Genomic DNA, 26,628 nt, shown 5'->3' on the forward strand with positions numbered 1-26,628 from the left:
TCTAGAATTTTAAAGCAACATTGTTCATCTGCTTTTATTTATGTAAACAAGTGAGCAGATCAAGTGAAACCAAACAGCTGTTATTCAATATTAATTACTAACTTCCACTTCTTTTTAGTGTCCTTTTGGGACACAAGGCAATAGAAACTCAATGAAGAATAATTCTAGGAAGCTAATTCTGGGAAGATGGTGGGATAAAAAATACATCATTCTGATCCTCCCCAACACAACAGGAAACACAAGGAAACGGTGCTTGGCTTTACTGGACTCTGAACCAGATAGCATAGGAAAGTAGTGAGAAACTACAGATAGGGAAGAATTAACAAATCAATAACATACTGCAGAAGGCAGGAAAATTGCTTCCTCCACTTTCCCTGCCCCTCCATTCCCCAACCATGCAGGTGGCTGGCTGCTGTGAACTGGAGAAGGGGCCCCAGACAACTAGTCAGTTTCTCTAACTACCACAAAGAGAATCCCAAGCTCCTGCTCTCAAATCATCAAGGTGGAAGTTCCCAGGGGACGGTGGAATGTGCCAGGACCTCCTCCACTGAAAACCTGTTGGCTGCATGCCCACTGTGAATTGCTAGGGAAGGCTCCCTGCATTGGAGTCTGCTCTTGCAGTCAACATTCTACCTACTTCCCCCCGCACACCCCAACAGGACAGACCTCCAGGGATTCAGTTTGGGTCTCCCTTCTCTCCCTTTCAATCAGTGCTGAGGCTGCTATGTACTAGGAAGATACACCCACAGCCAACAACATACTCCAGCTGGGGCTGATGGATGTGGCTCTGACATGACAGTCTTTCCCAGGGGTGTGGGTGTGGGTCAATTTGGAGTGTGCCAAGCACCTCCCACAAAGACAATGTTGTTTGTAAGCCTACTGTGAATTGTTACAGATGGCCCATACTATGGAGTCTGCTTCCATAGTCAACACTCTACTGGTCTCCCTGTGCATCTCCCTTAGCTCAAACAGAGCTCTCCCTCTGAAACAAACAGGGCAGATTCCCCATGGTGTGTTAGCTTAGGCCTGTTTGCTTTTCCTTCTGGTTGAGAGTAAAGACTGCTAACTGAGGGTGCTGTGTGCTAAGAAGTAGGCATACTTAGAGGAGGCGACACCCACAGTCAACAAACTACAGGGAGGGCTCTGACAACAAGGCTGACCTCCATGGAAGTGTTTGGAGTGACAGCCCTTCTCCCACTCAGAAACTGCCACCTGCAAGGATGCTGTGAATTGCTACAGAAGGGCCATGCATGCTCCCATAATCAGCACTCTACCTGCTTCCTTGTCCTTGTGCACAGGATAACTGTGGCCTCTGAAATCTACATGACAAACCACTGTAGGCGTTAGTCTGCCCCACTTCTAATTGGTACAGTGGACTGCTGACTGAGGCTGCTGCATGTTAGGAAGCAAGAGTCTGGAGTGGAGGCTGCACTTAAGAGTCAAAAATCTACTGGGGGGGATTCTGATAGCAACAAGGCACAACTTCATGGGGATCTGACCAGAGTATGACACCTCCTCCCTTGTCTGGTAATTAATTGTTGGTTGCCAGGCTGTTTGTTGCATTAGGCAAATCTATTGCAAAAGATCTCTTTAAAGTCCTCATTCCCAGTACTGTTAAAAAAAAACAAAGATGTCAGTTTTAGGACTAAGGTGCTCCTGACGCAAGCCCTGGTATTTTCAATTGTCTCATATACATGTGAAAGTTGGACAATGAATAAGGAAGACAGTAAAAGAATCAATTCATTTGAATTATGGTGTTGGAGAAGAGTATTGAAAGTACCATAGACTGCCAACAGAACAAATAAATCTTGTGTTGAAAGAAATACAGTCAGAATGGGAAGACTTTGTCTCTTACATATCAGACATATTGTCAGGAGGGACCTGTTCTTGGAGAAAGACATTATGCTTGGTAGAGTGCAGGGTCAGTGAAAAAGAGGAAAACCCCCAATGAGATGGTGGCCACAACAATGGGCTCACACATAACAACAATTGTAAGGGTAGCATTTCGTTTTGTTGTGCATAGGCTTGCTGTGATTCAGAACTGACTCCACGGCACCTAACAACAAACTGCTACTGAAAGCTACACAGTGGAGTTGGATCCCATAGTTAGCACTCTACCTGCTTGCCTGTGCACCCACAGCTCAGACATCTGGAACCAACAGGAGACACCTTCCTGGGAATCAGTTTTGGTCTGTCTACTTCCCCTTATAGTCTGTACTAAGGGCTGCTGACTGAGTCTGGTATGTGCTAGGAAATAGGCATCTTGAGAAGAACCTACACCCACAACCAACACACCACCAGGTCAACTCTGATAGCAACAAAGAAGACCTCCCTAGAGGTCTGTTAGGAGTGTGACTACCCTACTCCCTTCCACCAGCTATCTGCTGGCTGCTGGACTGAAATGATTCCCTGTAGAAGGTTCTCTATAGTTGAGTCAGAAGTTGGGTTACCTCTGTGGAGACAGTTCTCCTAACAGCACAGGGCAACTGGGACTGTACAACCAACAAGACCAACAAGACATCTTTTGGACATCATTCTGTGGAGTGATAGCTCCTCCTCCTCCAGAAACAGAGGAAAGTCTCACTGTGCTTCTCTCGGATGCCAGCTCAGATCTAAGTAGCTCCCATAGTGTAGGGAAGGAAGTTTCTGACACAAGCAAAGGTCAACACCTAGCCTAGAAGCAGCCTAGTTTGGTTTGGTTTTCAGACTACAAATGTGATTGCAGAAACAGAAAAGAGAAGGGAGTAATAATCAGAGGGAGGGGACGGCACCCTTGGTGGACATGTTGATTACTATACAATATCCCCCCTGCATGGTAGTGCCTGCTGGTGGGCAAACTGACCACACTGTGTTCTCTGGTCCATTTGGGATAGACTGGAAGGTGAACCATGAGATCTGGGACTTCCAAATCTCAATTAAACCAGAGAGAGAGTGGAAATGGTAACCAAAGGCCAAGAGCTCTGCTCATCTAAGAGTTTCTGCAGAAATTTGTTGTTGTTGTTAAGTGCTATTGAATCAGTTCCGACCCATAGTGACCGTGTATAGGATTTCCAAGGAGCAGCTGGTGAGCTTGAACCACTGACCTTGCAGTTCAAACAGCTTTGCAGTCTGGTGCATTAACCCACGGAGCCACACCAGGATTGGAAAATTGAGAAAGGTTACCTTAGAAAATTCCAATGACCCAAAAACAAACAAAAAATTCGCAAGACATACAAATAACAGAAAACAGTGGCCCATCTAAATGAACATGACAAAGGGAGTGAAAACATATCTAGGGATAACCAAATAATGGAGGGAAAAAAACCCTACAACATTAAACATAACTGAAGAACAAAGGGAAAACATAAAGAAAATGATCTTAAAACAGAGATATTACAACTGAAAGGAATAAAAAATGAAATGAGAAACACAATAAAAGGATTTACCAACAGATTTAATCAAGCAAAAGAAACAATCAGCAAATTAGAGGTTATGATAGTTAACATTACAAATTCTAAAGAGCAACAAGAAAAGAGGTTTAGAAAAGTTTAATGGAGTTATGGGACAAAAAGCCTAATGTATGTATCATAGGAATCCTAGGAGATACAAGAAAGAGACAGAAAGAAAATTGAAAAAGAAACAAAAACAAAAAACCAGTGAGAGAAAATTTCTGCAATCTAACAAAGGACATGAATCTACAAATTCAAGAAGCAGAATAAATCCCAAACAGGATAAACTGAAAGATATCTGCCACTTTATAATCAGGCTCTTTCAAGAGAGAATCCTGAAAGCAATGAGACAGAAGCAAAAGTCACATCAAAGGTCCCCAATAAGATTGAGTGTCAATTTTTCCTCAGAAACATTAGGGGCAGAAGGTAATGAAATGATATATTTAAAGGACAGAAAGAAATAAACTGTCAACCAAAAATACTATACCTAGAAAAACTATCCTCCAAGAATGAAGATGAAATGAAAACAGTCTTAGACAAACAGAAGCTGGGTTATGCATAGGGCTACTAACCAAAACGTCAGCACCCTGAATCCACCAGTAACTCCATGAGAGAGAGAAAGAGAGGGCACTTTCTGCTCCTGAAAATATTTACAGCCTTGGAAACCCTACAGAAGGTCACTAAAAGTCAGAATTGACTCCATGGGAGTGGGCTTGGGTTGTTTTTCAGATTGGCCCTAAAAATAATACTCATGAGAGTTCTGTAGTTGAAAGTGATTAACGCAAAATTATACATAGAAAGAAAGATCCCTACATAAAGGGGAATGCATGGACAAGTGTAAGGGCTAGTAAATTTTTATATTTTTTAATAACAAACATAAAAAAGGCAAAGATAAAATTAAGAAGCATATAGAGTTCTTGAGTTCAACTACAATTCACCTCTTACCCTGTTTCTTTCTTTCATTGTCCAATGTGTCTAAATTTGACCGGTGTTAAGCTAGTGGGTAGGGCAAAGAATGGTTGTGCTTTCTGGATGTAGGGAGAACATTAAAAAAAGGTGAATTAAATTTATCTGCAGAAATACAAAAAACATTTAATCCTCTTACTATGTGAAAACTGAAAATATGTATTACTAGTAGAGATAAGAGTATAATGAATCTTCATGTAGCCCATGTCCTAATATCTCAGTAATTAAGATTTATCTGCAGAAACTTTTTAAAAGAAAATAGATTCTTTTATTGATTAAAAAGGCAGCTTTAATTCCACAAACATTACAGGACCATGCATGGAAATCTAAACGAAAGTGAAAAAAAGAAATTCACCCTCAATGCAATCATTTGACAAAGCATTCTGTATGTAGCGAGAATTGTAATTTTCAGTAGTAAAGTAAAGCAAGCATTTGAGGAGTTATATGGTGCTATGATGATACGATTCAGGACTGCTCTCAGTGAAAAAGTCAGCTGACAGTAGGGTACTGTTCAGTCTCCCAATATGTGGCTCAGTGTAGCTCAAGCCTTTCTTCTCCTTACAAGCTCCAAACAAGTTAATTCAATTTCCTGAATTACAGTGCAATGGTCTTTTAATAGTTTCATTTCCTTTGCAATGAAGTTTTTGAGAAGAGTTAAGAGTCACTTTGGAAACAGGATCTTGGTTTTCTTAAAATTAAGAGCAAAAAAGAAGAAGAAGAATTTTTGTGTGTTTCAGGAAGGTACCGGGCTCTCTGAGAGACATATGTCACAGTGAGAAGGAGGCTTTGCCATGGTTTGTTTATCTAATAAAGAAACTTTTACTGTGAAGAAAGCAGGAAGAGAAGTTCTAAGCGAACCACTTAAGTTTTCGATGCTAAAAATATTCAGGAGACTCTACATTAAGTTAAGATGTTCTACTGGTTATCTTTTGAGAGAAAATCAGTATCACATTACCTCCTTGGTTTTTAATTCTGGAAGATTAGTATGTTTCTTTAGTGCAAGTCCTTTCTACCACTGAAGCTTTCTAGAGCCTCAAGATAAGGAGTTTTGAAGTTACACCTAGGACTGAGTCTTGGCTGCATCCTCAGCTTTGTGACCTTGGACCTTGGTTTTCTTAGCTACAAAATGGGGACTATGCCTACTTCACTTACTTGAGGGTGAGTAGAGAAGATGATCTCAGTACCCTGTAGGAGCCCAGGTGATGCAGTGGTTAAGCAATAAGCTACTAACCCAAAGATTAGTAGTCTGTACACACCAGCTGCTCCATGGGTGAAAGATGTGGCAGTCTACCCTTACAGAGATTTAGAGCTCTGGAAACCCTATTGGGCAGTTCACCTCTGTCCTACAGGAGTCCTGGTGTGACGCAGTAGGATAAAGTGCTACATTGCAAGGTTGGTTGAACCACAAGGTCAGTGGTTCAAACCCACCAGCTGCTCCTTGGAAACCCTATACAGGGTTGCTATGAATTGGAACCAATTTCGATGGCACTTAACAACAACTCTGTCCTACAATGAGACCTTAAAAAAAATTAGCTCTATCTCCTAATAAAGGTAGAGAAAATCCAAGAGACATTACTATGAGAAATAAATATAATTCAATAGAAGCATAAAACAGGAAAGAAAGAGTTCATTTTATCCAGGAATATACATTCTTTATAAGCTCTCGGGGTTAAGTACTGCACTAACAGCAAAGTCAATGGTTCAAACCCATCAGCTGTTCTTTGGGAGAAAGATGGGGCTGTCTGCTTTTGCAATGGTTTGCAATCTTGGAATCCCTAAGGAGGGAGCAGTTCTACTCTGTCTTGCAGGCTCTCTGTGGGTTGGAATCGACCCGATGGCATCAGGTTTGGTTTCTGAAGCTGTTGTTGTTAAGTGCCATCAAGTTGGTTCAGATCCACAGTGACCCTGTATATGGTTTCCAGGAGTCCTGGGGTGGGTTAATGCATTGGATCGCAAGGTCGGTTAGAACTACGTGGTTGGCGATTCTAGCTCATCAGCTGCTCCGCAGAAACCCTATAAAGGGTCGCTATGCGTTGGAACCAACTCGACGGCACTTTAACAACAACATCAATAGCGTTTCCAAGGAGAAGCTATTGATCTTGAACCACCAACCTTGTGGTTCAAACCAACTTTGCAGTCTAGCACATTAGCTCACAGTGCCACACTAGAACCCTAAGTCAGTATTTTCACATCAGTCATAATTATGTGAATGAAGGATGCTTAGCGCTTATCACTAATGAGAATAAATAAATGGGAGATAGATTGGGTCTTCTTCTATAACCTCTCTTATCTCTGCAGCAGCACATGAAAGTGCCTACTGACTTTCAACCCTCCCTCCTCTGGGGAGTAGAGCCAGAGCTTCTCCTTCATACAGTAACAGGTATATAAGGGCAGAGAGCATTCACCTAAGAACAGGAGAGGATGATCAAGCACGTAAGAGGCTTACTAGCATGCTTTAAAACTGAACTTTGGTCTAGGCTGCAAAGGGATTTTAGTTGGGGGGTTGTGCATGTCGTCCTTTTTATCTGATCTGTGATTAAAGCAGTAAAATTATGACCAAGGAATAACATCTGTTCCTAAAGTCAGACATAGGAATGGTCCATAAAACCTTACAGCTATTGCTTTATGGTGGACAATAGTAAACCTCGTGTAGATGTAACTTAGTATACAATAGTTCCACCACCTCTGACACACCACTGCCCTTCTACCATCCTGTCACTGCCCTTCAAACCAGAAGGATGTGATTACTATGTGTTATGTCAATTCTGGTTCCTACACTCAACATGCCTAGCCCAATGTATTTTTCCAATCACATCCTGGGTTCCAATGTGTAAATCCAATACTGCATGTCTTTTGCATAATTGTCCCAAAAGACCTTATTTTGTGTACTATACTTATCAGAGTAGTGTACATTGCCATATAATATAAAAAGATCTACATATAAACATTGTAACTATCTGTCATACCAACTAAAACACCAAATAAACCATGAACAGTGAAAAAAAACAACAAAAAACTGGACTTTGAAACCTTTCCCTTCCACAGCCCATCTGTAAACTACTGCCCAACAGCACACCCTTTGTTTTCTATAAGGGTGGGGAAATTGTGGGTGGAAAGATTTTTAAAAGTACTTTGACAACAATAAGGAAGGAGGCTGAGAGCCAAACACTGGTGCTGGTAGTCGGGGAGATGGAAACAAGAACAGTGGTAGGAATTGTGTTGCTTGACAACCATGTGGAAGGTTTTGCTTATAAGAGACTTTCTGGAAACCTTAAGTAGAGTTCCAGTTTGTGGAGAGAGATGGATAAACAGATCTTAATGGGGACGAGGGAAATCAGGAGAAGAAAAGTACCCTGGAGAGAAATATGCAAGCATTAAGGCAGAGGAGGAATGGAAGCAGATGGGTGAACTTCAGCTGAGTTCCAAAGAGGTTTGCATGTGCAACAATAATAATGAAGTCAAACATGTATGAAGCATAGGAAGGAAGAGAAAGATGAATACAATAGTTCTTATTTTAAGGATTTTATACTATGTAGGAAGATAAAGAAATAGACAATTGACAAGGCAGATTAGAGGAGCACTAGGAGAAACACAAAGGCGAGCTGTAAGAGCACACACACAAAAAAACTCCTGTTTCCAGCTTCTTGAGATTCAAGATTCAGATGGTCTGGCCTTGTAAATATTCAAAAAGGAGGTTGGAAGTCCCGTCTCATTTCCTTCCTTCATCCTTTAAATCAGGCAAAAATCTAAGAGAAATTCAGATCTACCATCAAAATACAAAAAATCTTATTTACTTGTAAGCACCATGAGAGGAACTTCTATATTGTTCTTGGCAACACATTGTAGGCAGCAACTAGGCCTAGTTTCTGAAGAACACTGGAATTCTTAGCTTTATGTTACACTTTCTGTGTTGTTGTTGTTAAGTGTTGTTGAGTCGGTTCCGACCCATAGAGACCTGTATAGCGTTTCCGAAGAGCAGCTGGTGAGCTTGAACCGCTGACCTTTGCAGTTCAAATGGCTTTGCAGTGTTGCGCGTTAACCCAACTTTCTCTTTTAGGTCACTCTTTTTCATGTTTAACCATGATTCTGTGACTGTTATTGCATGTAAGATCTTATTATTCCTTTAGATTAAAATATAATTAAAATACACTTATTTATCTTGAATTCCTTGGTATTCCTTTGGAGAAATGGTACTTAGTTGCATTTCTTCTTCACTGATGGAAGAAACAAAGTGTAGAAATTTCTCTAAATGAAAAAAAGGTGGAGGGTAATTTTGGCTTAATTATATAATTGCCTTTGAATCCATGACATCTATTACTCTTAGACAATTTTCCCACAATGAAGTTGCATATAAAAAGAAATGACCCTAGTTAAAGTGCCCCTTGCTTTCAACCCTGTGATTAGCTGCTGGATTTTGAAACTACATTTGATCATCTTAAAGATATCCTTAAGGAGCTCCTAGAGCTTGCTAGAAGAGTTCATCTAAACCAGTTTCCTTGTATAATTACTTAAGAGAGCAATCGGAGAAGTAAAAGATACAAGAAAATTTCTCCATATTCTTTTAAAAACAAAGACTTTAGGTAACATTTAAATCAATTAAGCAGTTAAGACACAATACCTACTTAGAGTGAAGAGTAATATATATATAACCTACTGATAAACTGGAATCCCGGTATGGCGCTGTAGGCAAATGCGTCAGACCACAATCGTTTGAATTGCAAGGTCGGTGGTTCAAGCTCACCAGCTGCTCCTTGGAAACCTTATACAGGGTCATCATGGGTCAGCAGCACTTAACAACAACAACAACTGATATACCAAAATTAGTAAACTTTTAGGCTACTTATAGGTGAACCGGAGTCCTGGAGTGGTGCAGCAGGATACTGCACTGGACTACAAGGTCAGTTTGAACCACAGGGTTGGCGGTTCAAACTCACCTGCCACTCCTCAGAAACTCTATAAAGGGTGGCTATGAGTTGGAACCAGCTCAATGGCACTTAATGACAACAACAAAGACATAAGTGAACTGTCAGTTTTAGCACTTTGATTGTTGTTGTTAGGTACTGTTGAGTTGGTTCTAACTCAGCAACCCTATGTACAAACACTGCTAGTCCTGTGACATCCTCACAATATACAATATCTGTGTTTGAGTCCATTGTTGCTACCACTGTGCCAATGCATCTTGTTGGAGGTCTTCCTCTTTTTTTGTTGAACGATTTTACCAAACATGATATCCTTCTCCAGGAACCAATCCTTCCTAACAACATGTCCAAAGAACGAGAGATCAAATCTTGCCATTGTCCATGATAAGAAGCAATCTAGCCGTACTTCTTACAAATTTGTTCAATGTTCTAGCAGTCCATGGTACTTTTAATACTTCGTCACTAACACCATAATTCAAAAGAATCAATTCTTCTCTAGTCTTCCTTATTCACTGTTCAGTTTTTGCATGCATTTTGACAGATGGCCTCAAAACTGAATGAAAATAAGTGTGCCACACCATTAAATGTTCTACTGCTACCACTTGGTATTCAGAAGACTGTAGGTTTATATTTGTCTCTGTCTATGATTGTGTTCCCAGGGCATTTTCCAATTCTGAATGCCAAGAATTCTCATTTATTGACATGGCTAAGTTCCAAAGACAAGGCTTTCCTTACATGAAAATGGAGGATGAGCACATCATCAGGTAACAAAATACAGGATGACTATATCATTATATAACTGCCAAATGACATCATTACATAACTGCCAAACCACTGAGACTCAACAGTCCAGTCAAATTGACACATAACCTTAACCATCACAGCCAGTATTCTTACTTTGCAAGCTGGAATTCCTGACTGCCAGATCTATATCATTAATGTGTAAAACAGACAGTAGACTTTTTACTATGTGAAATGTCAGATAATGAGACAATTAGTAAGTGAAGGATAGGTGTATAACAAATATCTAAGCTTTCTGAATATCAGGATTGTTGTTCTAAAGTATTATTTCTAAAAAGTGACTATTTGAAAAAGTGACTATTTAAATCAGGTGTTATTTGAGAGTAAACAGTTGCAAATATAAGTAAAGTTTAAAATAAACAAATTTATAGTATACTGTAGAAGGGAAGAAAAGAATTGCTTAAAAAGCCACAGTTCAGAAGCAGGGACACCAGAGATGGAGGCATACATGGGGACATGGAGAGAGGGAGCAGCTGAGGACTCCAGATTCATGGGAAGAGAGGGACCAAGTGCTGGTGGCCAGGAGTCAGACTTGCAGAATGTGCCCTTTGGTGATGTAAATTATTATATATGCCTGAGTGTCTAAAAAACAACAACAATAAAAAAAAGAGCTAAAGTGAATAGAGAGAAATACTGTTATCTGATGGTACACGGAGGGGATTATAATCATTGTAATGAAACAAGGTGTATGATTTGTTGAATGTAAAACTGATGATCTGCCCTGTAAACTTTCAATCAATCCACAAAAACCTTAAAAAAACTGCATTGGAAAAACAAAAAACTTCACTGGTGAGCAAAAAGGAAAAAAAAAAAGGCATAGCTTAAAAAGCAGGATCTACCATTATAGCCAAGGGGATGGGTTAGGGGCTGAGTGCAGAGGATCCTCCATGTCATTTGAGCCAGGCCCACTAATGCCCCGAGAGTGAGGGGAGCAAGAAATGACATGGTATCTAAAGTACTTGAAAGGAAAGAAAAAAAATACGTCAGAAGGAAGCAATTAAAGCCAGCTTCATGGAATAAGATGTCTAATAAAATATAACACTTTTGAATCCAAAATTTTAGCAAAGCTGGGAAATATTGTTAACATCACAAGGAAACAACTCCTAGTTGTTTCCTAGTAGCTTCCTACACCTACTATTTAAGAGTTTAGTGTGTCTGGTCCCTTTGTCTAAATTAAGAATAGTCTGGTGGACTAACAGGCTTCGAAGCTTAAGAATAACAATTACACAGAAGTATAACAGCAGGGGTTGTTTCTGTTGGACTTTCAAACCCTACGACTTTGACAGCTGGAAGTGAAGCAATGGTGGAGGTGTTCTAGAGATGTGGTCAGGTGAGTAGAAGCACTGAGAAGGTGAATGAGGGCGCTTAACCGAGAGAAGCAGTTCAGCATCTATGCCAGGAAGTCTCACCAACTAATGACATGAGTCAGAAAGATAGCATAATAACACCTTTATAGACCAAGACTTTTTGTTTCTTTATAACATTCATTTTCTGACTTCTGAAGTAGTCCATGCTCTATGTAAAGGTTAGGAAAATGCTCCATAAAAAGCACAGAAGAAAATTTAATAATCACCACAAACTTAGCAAGTAAAGAGAACCGTTAATCATACTTTGGTGTATTCTTTTTCTAAGTATATATTATAAGGACTTCTGGCATGGCACTGTACGATCAGCACCGAACTGTGAACCACAAGGTTGGCAGTTCAAACCCACCAGTTTCTGACTTGACGGCACTTAATAACAACAACATATATTATAAAATAAATATTTACATCCTATGGTATAGACTATTTTATAACCTGATGTCTTCACTTTGCATAATATATTAAACAGCTTAGATATAGAAACGCTTTCTTATGGCCAAGTCCACTGTTTTGCTCAGGGGATGAAAAGATCACTTTGAGTGATCTTTGGATGACATGGAGGACATCACAGATGAGCAACATTTGAGTAGGGTAATTAAGAATGGTAGGATTTTTGAGAGACACAGATGAGGTAGGTGGAAGGAATGGGAAGAGTGCATTTAGGAATCATACAAAAGTGGCTGATATACAGGGAGTACTAGAAAGTAAGGAAGAAATTTAATATCTAACCTAAGGGCTGTGAATAAAAAGGAGAGGAATACCAGTTAGGGAATAAAGAGAAAGGGAGATGAGGGCCTTTAGACTTAGGGATTATATCATCAGTAGAAACTTTGGAGGGAGATATTCTATCTCAATTGGAGGGCCATAATCCAGGAAATAGAGTTATATCAAGAAGTTAGGTGGTGAAAAGAAAAATATTAGGACATCAGCACTGGGATTGTTAGAGTCAGTACAAGATGGCAACAAGGCTTGGTTTTAGAAACATCTCCTCTGAGACAGGAGGAGAGAAGAAAGCAAGAGCATAGGGAAGGAATTTATGCTCAATGTATTTATACTCAGTGATCTCAGTTTTCTCAGTGAAGAAGAGAGATCACTGGAGGGAATCAATCAGGGAAATGCAGTAGGGCTAGAGAGCATCACTGAGTGTCCAGTTCAGGTTGGACAGCATGTCTAGGCCATGCTAACAGAGTTACTCAAGGTTTTCCAGAATATTGAGTATATATCTAGAATCTCATTTCTAAATGAGATGGTGGAGGAATTCAGGACTGGATGCTGGCTGAAAGCCATGCAGACTAGGTATTGGTAAGATCAACAGTCATTGGTCAATGGCTGCCTTTTGTAAATGGGTTGGGTTGGCCCGGGTATGGAATGAGGCTTAAAGGAACCTAACAGACCGGGTGGTCAGGATGGGAGATGAAGTGCTTGATGGGACTTGTGAGTTTAGAATGTAGCATGGGAGTATTTGTCTATTTTGGAGGAAGGCTGTTGGTGGTCTAATGACAGTAGCATATTCCGATGCATATGTGTAAGGCATTATGCAATCCAGAAACATAAAGTAGAGAGAGCTAATCAACTGACTGAAATAAGGACTCTGCCTCTAAAAATGTGTTCTTCTAATCGCTGACTCAAACCGAAGTAAAAAACACTCTGGAAAATGCATCAACCTTAGCTGTAATCTGACAGCTGAATCTTCAATAATAGCAGAGACCAAGGGGTTGAAACTCAGGAAGGCTTGGCTGACAGCCACCTACCAGTCAATTCACTTCACTGAAAGGGATGGCTCAAGTTAATGCAGCAGTTTAAGTTACTTCAAGGCATTTCAGTTACAAACTGTAGAGTAGGTGCGGTATGCCCGTCACAGAAAAAGGGTGGTGCCCAAAGAAAATGTACAAAGAAAGTGTGTGGAGAATATCAAAACATAAGGAGACTATTTACATCAGGAAGGAGTTTACCTTTCTTACTCAACCTCCTATAAAACTACAACAATGTATGGCACATGTCAAAACTAGCAGCTATAAATGTGCACATGCATAAACAAAGCTTTGAATTTTTAATTATGCAATATATTGGAATGTTAATAAGCAAGAAAATGCAGTCTCTCTTTTTTAACCTATAGAATTAGAGTTAATCACTTGTACACAGCAACTTAATAAGGATGGATAATGATTTGAGAAAATGTAAGACCTTAAAGTTAAGAGCTGTTACCAAACCTTTTACACTAAAATCTAGGCGTCATAAACATTTTATATTAGGAGTTCAAGGGGGAGGGAGCAACTACAATGCTAAGTTAAAGAGAAACGAACTAAACAAATACAGTACCTCTGGATTCATTATCCCTTCTTTTTTAAAACAGCTGTAAAACATGTCCATGGAAAATACTTCACTCCAAAGATACCCATAGTATTGCCCATCATATCCTCCTGCCAAATGTCCAAAAGTAGCTGGCATATTTGTGCCTTTAAAGAAAGATACATTTCAATCAATGCCATGGTAAGTGTTAATTATCAGGTGATCAGCTAGCTAAGGTTTCCCTGTGGTGAGCCCAGCTGTGGGAGGAAAAGGTGATAGGATCTCACTTCTCGTACCTATGCCCTTGGCAGAGATGTTTACCAACTTCTCTCCTGTGATGGCTCAACCTTAGAGCTGGTTTCGGCCCTGATCTCTGGAATGCCTAGCAATACTTTCAGAGGCTGTCCACACCCAGCAAATAGTTCAGATTTTCACAAGTCAGTTCTTCCTTATCCCTTAGACGTATATGTCTTTAAAATACTGTAATGTGTACCTTTGTCCTTGCCACACCTCTTTATATCTAAAATGTGTCACCATCTTAGATTGCAAATTACTTAAAAAAGAATTGTTCACTTAAAAAATTAGAAAGGTTACCAATTCATTCAACCTCTTAAAGCAAACTAAGACAGTTGCTGATGAGTTGATTTTGATTCATGGCGACCTCCTATGTTGCAGACTGAAACTGCACTCTTTCAGCTGTGATCTTTTAGCAAGAGATCACTAGGCTGTTGAACCTACTTTGGGTGGGATTGAACCATCAACCATTTGATTAGTAGTCCAGAGTTTAATCTTTTGCACAACCTAATCTACCTCAAGGGCTATTTTTAAAAGGAGCTAAAGTGCTGCTAGAGGATCAGCATTGGACTGAGAACCACATGGTCAGCTGTTCCTCAAAAACCCTCTACAGGGTCACTATGAGATGACAACAAGAAAAAAGTGGCTCAAGGCACAGTGTTGCTCCATGGTCTATTACAAACAGATAATAAAAGGAAGCGAGGAACCTAGATAGATTCAATTGACCATTCTTTATTATCTCTCTAAGTGTGGCTGATTCATTTTAATAACAATTTCTTTAGTGAAAAAAACAAAAACAAAACTCTTTATCAACTACATATACATATTTAGCTGTATGCTGGTTTAAAATATGTAAATGAGAATAACACACAAACATAAACCTCAGATTAGAAACTGCTAGTCACACTGACTTAACTCAGGATCAGAAACAAGAAGTTTATGCTTCTTTCTAAAAATGTCTCTTCTGCCAAATCATAGGAAAGTTCACGGTGCTTATAGGGAGGGAGGAGCCAGGCGGCAGTTACCAAATGTCAATGGGTGTCCCTGCTCTGGGGTGGAGGCCAACCGCGCACGTCTGATTACACTAAAATGCTGCAAAACTGGACCCACCTTTCCTTCTAGCACATTTGGACAAGATAACTCATAAGGACAAAGCATGTTTATCTAAAAGTTAAGGCCTGATTATAGAAATCAGAAACAAATGAAGTTAGGTAAACCGTCAGACAAACTCTGCCTTTTCTGACACTGTCATGAGGGTGCCTTGTGCTTCATAGAAAAATGAATCCAAAACTTAGTATCTGCATACCTGGAGTGGCTGAAACACCTAAAATTTCGGTGCAGTATTTGGCATATTCACTTGCAGCATCCAGTGATATGTTGGTATGCAGAGACTGATCAACTTTGCTTAAAACAATCTGGCGTAGGGTAAGAAGACCTGATAACATAAGAAAGAATGTTTGGGCACATTTTAGAGAAGACAGAACTGTCTGTTCTAACATCACAAGATCACAGACTGCAGAAATTGACTGATTCCTGCAGTACTTATCACGAAATGGGAGCAAGACATTGCATTCTATGTAAGACTTAAAGTGACAGACATTATAAATACATATGAAGAAGTTACAAAAAGTTCATGGAAAAATTTCGTTTTTCACTCAATTTTTGAAACCTCCTCCTATTTAAAATATCACAGGGTTCCTTATTCCCATATATTAGCACTTTGGGGTTTAACGTTATTATCAAAGGGCAAAAACTTTCTATCGAAGAACATGTCAGCAATTCTGCAGGAAGCAGTTCTAATTTATTTTCCTTTCTAAAATTTCAAGTCATACCTGTGTTGACCAGTCTAGAAGCAACAAGTTTTTCAAGTAGATCATCCATAATAGGACTTCCAGTTTTATAATGCCGTGACAATCTTCGGAGAGAATCCATGTCCCATACCCAATTTTCAAGCATTTGTGATGGCACCTCTACAAAATCAGTTTCCACATTTGTTCCACTAAATCGTGCAAAATCAGTCTAGAAAGCAAACACAGAGGCATCTTATTAAAATTTTTGTTTTTGTTTATAGATTCCCATGTGTGTGTAAAAATGACTTTATATGATTTACTCCAAATACTACCATTTATTTATCTTTTTTTTTTTTTAACCTTTACTAACACCCAATCGTGATGTGGCACTGTCAGATAAGCACTGGACCACAAGGTAGGTTTGAACTGCAAGGTCGGTGGTTCAAATCCACCAGCCACTCCTTGGAAACCCTATGGAGTGTTGCTATGAGTTAGAACTGACTCAAAGGAGCTCTGGTAGCGTAGTGGTTACGAATCGGGCTGTGAAGCACAAGGTCAGTAGTTCGAAACTACCAGCTATTCTGCGGGAGAAAGATGAGGCTTTCTGCTCCCGTAAAGATTTACAGCCTCGGATACCCTGTACAGGGTCGCTATGATTCGGAACCGACTCCACGGCACTTAACCAGAACCAGAACCAGACTGACTCAACGACACTGACAACAGCAACCCTCTAGTTAGCAATTGACCCTCCTTTTTCCTTATACCCGTGGTAGACATAAACAATGCTTCTTTTAGCATGAAAACTTTTTTCTTTGTTTTTCATATCAGTGGTTTCACATGATACATGTTCTTTTATAGTAGACTTTTTAAAACTCAGCATTATGTCCTCCAGGATCATCCAATGTTCTTTGAATGAAGGGTTAAAATGCAACATGGGAAGTGAGTCCTAAATACTCCACAATAAGATAATATTTTATTCCTTTGACTCACAGACATACTTGGAGGAATCATCAGAAAATCACAACTAGAAAAAAAAATACATCATGAGCTAAAATAGTCCTTAAGTTTTGAAAGTGAAAATATTTCTAAGGAATTTTGCATTAGAGACAAAGAGCTCCATAATCTAAGAGGTCTTCCTGTACCTTCCATTTGCTTACCACTGTTTACTTAATATGCGCCTTTTGGAGGGCACTTTGCTGCTTAGCTACTTAAGCCAAACCAGTTTGGAGAATCAATTTTGACTCATGGCGACACCCTGTGTTTCAGAGTAGAACTGCACTCGACAGGTCTTTAATGATTGTGGTCTTTAAAAGTAGAAAGCTAGGTCTTTCTTACAGGGCATCTCTTGTTGGATTTGAAATGCCACACGTTAGTTAGCGTCCAAGTGCTTAACTGTGTGCACCACCCAGGGACTCCATGTAATTAATCAGTTTTAATAAAAATCAATTAAACAGTTCAATTACAATATTACAGATGTTGTTGTTGTTAAATGCTTTCCAGTCAATCCCAACTCAGTCATCCTGTCGAGGTTTCTAAGGAATGGCTGGTGCCTTTGAACCATTGACTTGAGGTTAACAGTCCAGTTCTTATCCTATAGCACCACACCAGGACTCTTAAATATTTCAGATGGATACCCTTTTTGTATGTGATATTTTGTGTAAACTGAGATAAGTTGTCCTGAGGTAACCATGTTGTAGAAAGCCTGTGTTGTATCTCTGAAATTGGGTGGTGGTGGTGGTGGTGGTGGTGATGTGCCATGGAGTCGGTTCTGACTCTTGTACAAGGTTTCTGAAGCTGTAAATCTATACGGAACAGAAAGCCTCATCTTTCTCCCGCGGAACAGCTGGTAGTTTCGAATTGCTGACCCTGAGGTTTACAGCCCAATTCGTAACAACTACACTACCAGAGCTCCTGTGAAATTGAGTAGAAGAGGTTATCTTAAAATAAATCATTCTGGTGGGAATCACGGCAAGGAGGGTAAAGTAAAATGGTATAGGGAAAGAAAGACAAAGAATGTATTTAGGAGTTAAAAGCCTGAGAACCTAGGCTAAGAACAAGAGACTTTTTTTTTCTTTAGTAAAATTCAATATACTGTTGGGTCAGATGTCAGAAAAGTTCTTGAACAGCAGTTTGGAGAATCACTCAAACAAGCTAGTGGTTTTTAACCTTCACACAATCCAAAGAACATTTGTACAAATGCCACTGGGAGGAGATAGCACTGACCCCAATGAGTTATCAGTACATGGGGGCCATCATTTTGTTGTCTTTCTTCACATTCTCTTCTGTTTTCCTCTTCAGATGCTTTACACCCCAATCCTTTCTCCCTGACTTCATCATCCCCTAGGCTCTAAGCGGAGGGGAGAGGGAAGAGGGACTTAACCACAGAGAATGCAGCAGATGGGATGTCGAATCAGCAGCAGATCACCATTCCGTTTTTGGCCCAGGGCAGAGGCACAGATGTCAACGCCATTTCACATTCTGCCTCCCTCTCTTTCTGCAAAAAAGTGTTCTGCTTGACTCACCATCATAATTGTGCTGATTATAGATATGAAGAGCTGCAAACAGCGAAGGGCCAAGGAAAACTAAATTCACTAGGAGCTGGAATTAGACCACCTATGATGAGGACATCCCAAGAGATAGCTCAATAGAAAGAGGCAAGGGCGCTAGAAACATGTTTGCCTCATTTGGTACCTTCTAACACCCAACATTAAAGGGGGTAAAAAAATTGTATACAATCGTCATAATTGCTGTTGTGTGATGTTGAATGGGTTCGGACTCATAGAGACCCTGTATAGGGTTCCTGAGGCTGTGAGTCTTTATGGAAGCAGAGAGTATCATCTTTTTCCTGCGAAATGGCAGGTGGGCTCGAACAGCAGACTTTGTGGTTCATAGTCCATTGCTTATTCTACAGAGCCATCCCATTCCCTAATTATAACAATAGTCAACATCTGTTGAGAGTTTACCATATTAGGCATTATGCCAGACTCTTTACATGAATTATTTGATTTAAATTCCAAAACAATTGTATGAGGTAAGTATTATTACCTCCACGTTAGAGATGTGGGCACAGGGGCATACCTGTGAGAATAATGGGAGAACTAGAAATTGCAAACAGGCAGTTGACCTCTAGAACCATGTCTCTGTCTTTCAGAAACAGGAAAGACAGGGTTAAATTACAATATTAAAGAATGACTAAATCTTTCTTGGTGTGGCGCTGTAGGATAAGCACTTGACCCTAAGGTTGGCTTGAACCTCAAGGTCGGTGGTTCAAACTCACCAGCTGCTCCTCAGAAATCCTATATAGGGTTGCTATGTGTTAGAACCGACTCAACGGCACTTAACAACACTATGTGTTGGAACTGACTTGACAGCACTTAACAGCAACATATACTGGAAGAGTCCTGGTGCGGGCTGTACGATAAGCCCTGGAGTACTAACTGCAAGGTCAAAGGTTCAAACTTGCCAGCTGCTCCTCGGAAACCCTAAACGGGGTTGCTATTAGTTGGAAACAACTTGAAGGCACTTAACAACAACATATTTTGGAAGAGAAGCCCTTATGGTGCAATGGTTAAGTGCTCAACTGCTTACTGAAAGGTCAGTGGTTCAAACCCAGTAGCTATTCCACAGGAGAAAGCCTTACAGCCTTTCTATTCTGTCCTGTAGGGTCACTATGAGTCAAAAGCAACTCGACAGCAGTGGGTTCGGTGTTTTGGTTTATATACTGGAATATTTTTCAGAGATCAAATATACAGGTCAGTCTTTATCATCATTTACCCTGGATTTGAGAAAGTAGTGATATTTTTAATACTAACTCTATACTTTGCTATAGGAGATCTGGTAGCGTAGTGGTTACGAATCGGCCTGCGAACCTTACGGTAAGCAGTTCGAAACTACCAGCTGTTCCATGGGAGAAAGATGAGGCTTTCTGCCCCCATAAAGATTTACAGCCTTGGAAACCCTGTGAAGGGTCTCTATGAGTCGGATTTGACTCCATGGAACTTAACAACAATATATTTTGCTAAAGTATATAGTTTTAGAAATAGGTACCAAGAGAGCAATAAAGGCAAGATTACATCACCCACTGCTATCATACAATGGTTTGACACAAATAGAAGTTTTATATATCCTGTTTGTGTATTTGAAAAATGCCAATTTTTCGAAGTTATTATTTGCAGATGTGGGAGAAAATCAAGCCCAAATAACAACCAAAAGAGGGTTTGTGTTTGTGAGTATATGCGGGAATAGGTCAGGACCCAGAGACAACATGAACAAATGAGTAACTCACATGGTGGAGTTAAAATTGAGCAAAATAAGAATCAACACAGTTATGTCACATAGAGAAGAGAAGAGAGGGCTTATTCTATCCCAAAGCCATCTTGTAGTGGGGGAGGGGACGGCGAAACAGCAAATGAATGAACAGATCTACAATGTCTTCTAAAGAACAAAAGGAAATGTTTGCAGGGAGTAGAAGCTAAAAATAACCCCACTGCTTACTAATTTCCCCATAGTCACATTGCTTCTCTGTGTGACTTTAGGCAACATCATTTGAATATTTCTCAAATGAGGACAAAGAACCTACAAAATTCAAAACGTTAATTTAGACATTTTAAAGAGAAAGGAATCCAGTCAGTTACTGTGTATTCTCCCACAGAGAAAAAAGGGAGAAGACTGAGAATCTAGCAGCCTGAGGGGGTCTCATAGGCAAACAGCATGGTTGCTAAGATATTATTCATTGCTACCCAGCTGGCAGATACCCTAGCTAAATTTTGTATTTTATATTTTCCCATCATTAATTATGTTTTAATTTTGAGCATTTTATCGTGGTTTGGGTGAAAGTTTACAAAGCAAATTTATTTCCCATTCAACAATCTGTACAAATGTTGTTTTCTAACATTGTTTGCAATGCCCTCAATGTTGTTACACTTAGGTACTCCTCTTGCCTTTCTGGGTTTCCCATTTCCAATTATCCTTTGTTCCTGCCCCTTCCTGCCTTCTGCACTTTGTTTTTGGGCAAATGCTCTTGTTCATTTGGTCTTGCAGAGTTGATGGTTTCTCATGAGTGTAATGTTTACCGTATAGGTCTATTATTTGGATGAAAGGTGATTTTGAGAGTGGGTTCCGTTCCAGGTCTGAAGGGTGCCAAAGGACCAGAGTCCCAGGGGTTTCATCAAACTTTATCATACCACTAAGGCTAGTCTTTTTTTTTTTTAATGATTTTGAATCTTGTTCTTCATTTTTCTCCTACTCTGTCCAGAATTTTCTTTTGTGACCCTGAATACAGCAGTCAGTAGTAGCAGCTGGGCACCATCTAGTTCTTCTGGTCTCAGGGTTGTGGAAACTGTGTATGTGGTCCATCAGTTCTATCAACTAATTGTTTCCTGGAATCTTTGATTTTCCTCATTCTACTTTGCTCTGGACAGGAAGAGACCAATAGTTGTATCTTAGATGGCTGCTTGTTAAGGTTTTAAGACCCCAGTTGTTACTTACCAAAGTAGGACATAGAACATTATCTACATATGTAATTTATAAATGCTTATAAATTACTGTTTTTTCTATTACTGCTATTGCAGTAATGGTGCATGTATATATATATTTTGGAATCCTGGTGTGGTGCTGTGGGCTAATGTGCCAGACTACCAAGCTGTTTGAACTGCAAGGTCGGCGGTTCGAGCTCACCAGGTGCTCCTCAGAAACAACATACTAGTATTTACCATTATTGCCTTTAATGATGACTGCAAAGTTTTAAAACTGCTATGCAATGAGCCCTAAAGTACTTTACAGTTTTCAGTATGCACAATTTGAGGGGCTTGAATATAGTAGCTTTGCGGGCTATGAAAGTACTGGTGCTAATTTATCTCCCAAATGAAGCAGAATAATCTAAAATAAATACCATCAAATAGTCTGATTAACAAATGAATTTGCAGGTGACACTTCAAAAAGCCGTATGCCATTATTGCTGTAGAAAACATTTTGACAAAGCCTAGGGAATAATGTAAACTTAGGTTCCTGTGTGGTTAGAAGTTCTTGAGGGGAAGAAAGTTGTCAGAAGATGACATTTTTCTTTATTATCTTTTTAAACAGACAATAGGATGCCTAAAGCACACTCCATTACAGATTTTTACAATCCAATTGAATCTTCAACAAATGACTTAATGCTCCATACAACAATTAACTTCTCAGTTCATACAAGTAGAACAAAATTAAGTAAACTAAAGCTCAAAAAGTTGTGTGTGAGAGTCTGTGTTTGCATGCCAAACTTTTATGGGTTATTATTTTAATTAAGAGGCCAGTTGCTTTTGTGATTACAATTAAATACTATATTCATGAAATCCCAACTCAAAGAAAAGGTCACTGCTGAACTCAACTGGTGTAGTGTGTTTAGGAAAAGGAACAGGCCTCAGAAGAACTTTGATTTAGGTGACCCACTATTGATTTCTTAGTGTTGTTATTAGGTGCCATCGAGTCAGGCCCCACTCACAGTGACGCTGTATAGGGTTTCCAAGGAGTGGCTGGTGAGTTTGAACCTCCAACCTTGCAGTTCAAACTGACCTTGTGATCAAGTGCTTATACTACAGCGCCACACCAGCACTCTAATTAAACTAAAGGCAGGGTGGTGGTGGTGGTATGCCTTGGAGTTGGTTCTCACTCATAGTGCAAAGGGTTTCCTGCATAGGGTTTTCTTGGCTGTAAATCTTTATGGAAGCAGAAAGCCTCATCTTTCTCCTGTGGAAGGCTGGTAGTTTCGAACTGCTGACCTTGAGATTAGCAGCCTGACTCAAAACGACTACACTATCAGAGCTCTTTAAACTAAAGGGATGTTGTTGTTGTTGTGATGTGCCATGGAGTCGTTCCGACTCATAGTGACCCGACACAGGGTTTCCGAGACTGTAAATCTTTACAGGAGCAGACTGCCTCATCTTTCTCCCGCGGAACTGCTGGTAGTTTCGAACTGCTGACCTTGCGGCTAGCAGCCCGATTCCTAACCACTACGCTACCAGAGCTCCTTGAAACTAAAGGGATAGAGAGTGAAAACTGAATATTTGTCCAAATTGAGCAAACTACCCTATTCTTAGTCGGTTGGACTGTAAGGTTGGTGGTTCAAGCTTACCATCTGCTCCTTGGAACTGCTATACAGGGTTGCTATGGGTCACAATTGATGGCACTTAACAACAACAACAACCCTATTGTTAATTCTCTGTCTCTAAGCTAAAGGGAGGTTGTTATGGTGAAGTGCCATTGAGTCGGTTCTGACCCATACTGACCCTATATAAGGTTTCTGAAGAGCAACTGGTAGGCTTGAACTGCAGACTGTGCACAAATGGCTTTGCAGTCTGGCGCATTAACCCACAGCACCACACCAGGGCTCCAGATTAAAGGGACAGAGACATAGAATTAAGAATAGAATAGTTTGGTCCCTGGAACCATCAAGGGAGAAGAGCAGAGTGTGGGACCCTACACAGAGAAGCAGTGACGCCAGAGATGGAGGCAGAGATGACAACATGGAGAGAGGGAGCGGCTAGGGACTCTAGACCCAGAGAGGGAGCAGGGCTGGGTGCTGATAACCGAGGGAAGGCTTGCAGGGTATACTCTTTGGCTGGTTGATGATGTGTGGAGGGGATTGTCACCATGACAATGTAACGATATATGATAGAATGAATGTAAAACTAATGTTCTCCCATGTAACCTTTCACAAAATTCACAATAAAACGTTAAAAAGACAAAAAACAAAAACTACAGTAGTTGCTCAATTTGGACAAACCTTCAGTTTTCACTCACTTGTGAAATAGAACAAAAATGAAATATCAAAAGCACCTCAGAACACAAGACTGATCAGATAAAGCTGACTTTTCCTTAAGTAAGTCCTTTCCAAAACTACATGACACTGTGGGGCACACTAACTCCAGAAACTGTAATAACCTTACTTTATTTTGTGGCAAATTTTGTGAGTTGCCTGAATTTAGGAAATTAGCAGAGGGAAGGGATATTCTAAAACAACAGAAAGTTAAGCATTCAGTTGTAAATAAAAATAACAGATTTACAATGATCTGATTTAAACAATACTGATGGTTTATAAATAAACATAATAAACAGTTTGGTGGTCGTATACTAACAAAGGAACTTTAAAAATGATTTCATATTTATTTATTGAACAAATAGTACTTATATCTGACCTAGGTTTACAAAAACAAAAAACAAAGAAAAAATAAGAATTTGGGTTCAGTTATTCAGTTGCTGAAGTAGGATATCATGTTTGGTAAGGTGAAGGGTCAGAGAAAAAGAGGAAGCCCCCCTGCAAGATGGATTGGCAAAGTGGCAGCATCAATGGGTTCAAGTGTGGTAACAACTGTGAGGTTGGCCCAGGATCGGGCAGTGTTTTGTTCTGTTGTACATAGGGTCGCTATGAATCGGTACTGACTCGATGGTACCTAACAACAACAACAACAACAACAGCAACAATTCTGTGCAGGGCACCATCTTGAGTTTGCATGTTCTGCTAACTTTGTTCAATTCTTTTTCTAGGTAACTCTAAAATATCAATTCTCTCCTCATTTACTATGAATTTGACAATGCAGGAAAATACTGGCTTAAACATTTCAAATGTTTCTTGAAATATGATTTCTTAGTAATCATCCCATATTGTGATCTGTCTGATCTACCCCAAATCCAATGATGAAGAAACATACATAACAAGCCAAGGCATTAAATTAATAATAATAATAATAAATTCGGTACGACCCTAGACTTACGTTGGTTTGAACTTCAAGGTCAGTGGTTCAAGCTTACCAGCTGCTCCTCGGAAACCCTATACAGGGTCGCTATGGGTCGGAACCTACTCAACGGCACTTAATGCTCCCAACACTTTGTTATAGAGGGTTCAAATGTAATATTTTTAACTTCACACATATCCAATGATCACTGTATGTAATAACAGCAATAAAGAAAATATGTACACTAGTTTATTAACCTTTACTATAGACCTATAGTTCCAGAGGTCAGTACTACCACTGTCATTTAAAAGAAATGAGAACACATAATCAACAGACGTCTAAAATACTGCATTTTATAATTCCAGGCTTGTCCCTATATGGATTATATCTATTTATGTACCTTCTTATTGAAATTGCTTCTTTTTAGATAAAAACAAAAGCATAATCCAAACTCAAATATAAAGGTCAACGAGCATGCCTTATTTGACCTTAACTCCAAAATTTAGTATGTGCCTGGAAAGTAGTTGTTGTTAAGTGCCATCGAGTCAGTTCCGACCCATAGCGACCCTGAACAGGGTTTCCGAGGTTGTAAATCTTTACGGGAGTAGAAAGCCTCATCTTTCTCCCGTGGAACAGCTAGTAGTTTTGAACTGCTGACCTTGCAGTTTGCAGCCTGATTCGTAACCATTACACTACCAGAGCTCCTTTTGGAAAGTAGTAGGTATTCATTAAATATTAATGAAATTAATGTAGCTGCATGAAAATGCAAATTATTTTCTCTTATTATTGTACTTGACCTGACCTCAACCTTCAGTTTAATATATCTGCTAATAAATGTTTAATTTTTATCATTTTAACTTAATTTTAATTTTTTTATCTTTGCATTTCACCTTATTCAGATTAAACTCAAAACATTCAAGATACAACATATTTTCTTTCTGCTGAACGCTAGCCTATCACAACTAATACAACATGTCAGATACATTAGATAATCAATAACTGTCTCTTAAGAAATCAACTAATTATTTAAAAAGCACACATATAAAACACAGTAAGCAAATTTCTAGTTAGCAGTACTCATTAACACATGACCAAACACAAACTTGGTGGCTTCTAACAATCTTACATAGATTTTCATGCTAAATTCATGGAGCATAAGTTTTTGTGAAGTTTCCTTAAGGTGAAGTGACAGTATGTTATCTTGTTAAATGCTGGGGAGTTTGTTCTGACTCATAGTAACCTGGTATAGGGTTTCTGAGGAGCAGCTGGTTGGTTTGAACTGCTGACCTTGTAGTTCAGTCCACTGGTTTTCTGTTTTTTTACAGTTCTTAATTATGTAGTACTTATTAATCCAAAAGGGCTGAATTATGTGTAAGCATAGTTACAAAACTATTTCAAATATGGGTAGAATTCTATGATTTTGAGTGGCTCCTCACACATTATTTTGTTTGAACTCCCCAGCTCCCTAAGGAAGTGGGTACAAGAATCACTGTTGACTCTATTTTATGAATAAGAAAAATGAGACCGTTTAGAAGCTAATAAATAATTTGCCAAAGGCCACATAGCTAGGCTCACAGATACACAAACGACTTCTAACCCAGTGCTCTTGTTATAATACCTGGTTGTCTTCCTAATACAGTGATGTTTACTTAAAACACTATCTAATTCAAAATATTTACAGCAGATAAAATGCTTTCAACTGAATTAAAAGATTTGAAATCACATACTTTGAAGTTCTACTGCCCTTCCATCCTTCTAATTTTTAATTGTTGCTGTTGTTAAAGTGCCTTCAAATTAGTTCTGATTCAAAATGACCCTGTACAGGGTTTCTGAGGCTGTACATCTTTATGGGAACAGGAAGCCTCATCTTTCTGCCGCAGAGTGACTGGCAGATCCAAGCTGCTGATCTTTCAGTTAATAGCCCAATGCCTAACCCATTAGCTTTATTGTGATTCTGGTGTGTTGTTGTTAAGTGTCATACAGTCAGTTCTGACTCACAGTGACTCAAACCTATATAGGGTTTCTAAAGAGCAGCTGGTGGGTTTGAACCATCAACCTTTTGGTTAGCA

At 39.5% G+C, this 26,628-nt stretch overlaps 1 protein-coding gene across 2 annotated transcripts in view; it reads right to left on the reverse strand.

Moving 5' to 3' along the window:
- The window catches only part of NLN (neurolysin (metallopeptidase M3 family)), a 106,256-nt gene that overhangs the window by 10,641 nt on the left and 68,987 nt on the right, over positions 1-26,628 (reverse strand). For both annotated transcript variants that reach the window (XM_006870982.1, XM_006870981.1), the window contains 3 exons: positions 15,894-16,080; positions 15,368-15,496; positions 13,798-13,934 (listed from right to left, as the gene is read on the reverse strand). In XM_006870982.1, coding sequence (XP_006871044.1) covers positions 13,798-13,934; positions 15,368-15,496; positions 15,894-16,080 — 453 coding nt within the window. The remainder of the gene's footprint in view (positions 1-13,797; positions 13,935-15,367; positions 15,497-15,893; positions 16,081-26,628) is intronic.

This window comes from Chrysochloris asiatica, unplaced genomic scaffold, assembly GCF_000296735.1.
Source record: "Chrysochloris asiatica unplaced genomic scaffold, ChrAsi1.0 scaffold00157, whole genome shotgun sequence".
Classification (NCBI taxonomy): Eukaryota; Metazoa; Chordata; class Mammalia; order Afrosoricida; family Chrysochloridae; genus Chrysochloris; species Chrysochloris asiatica.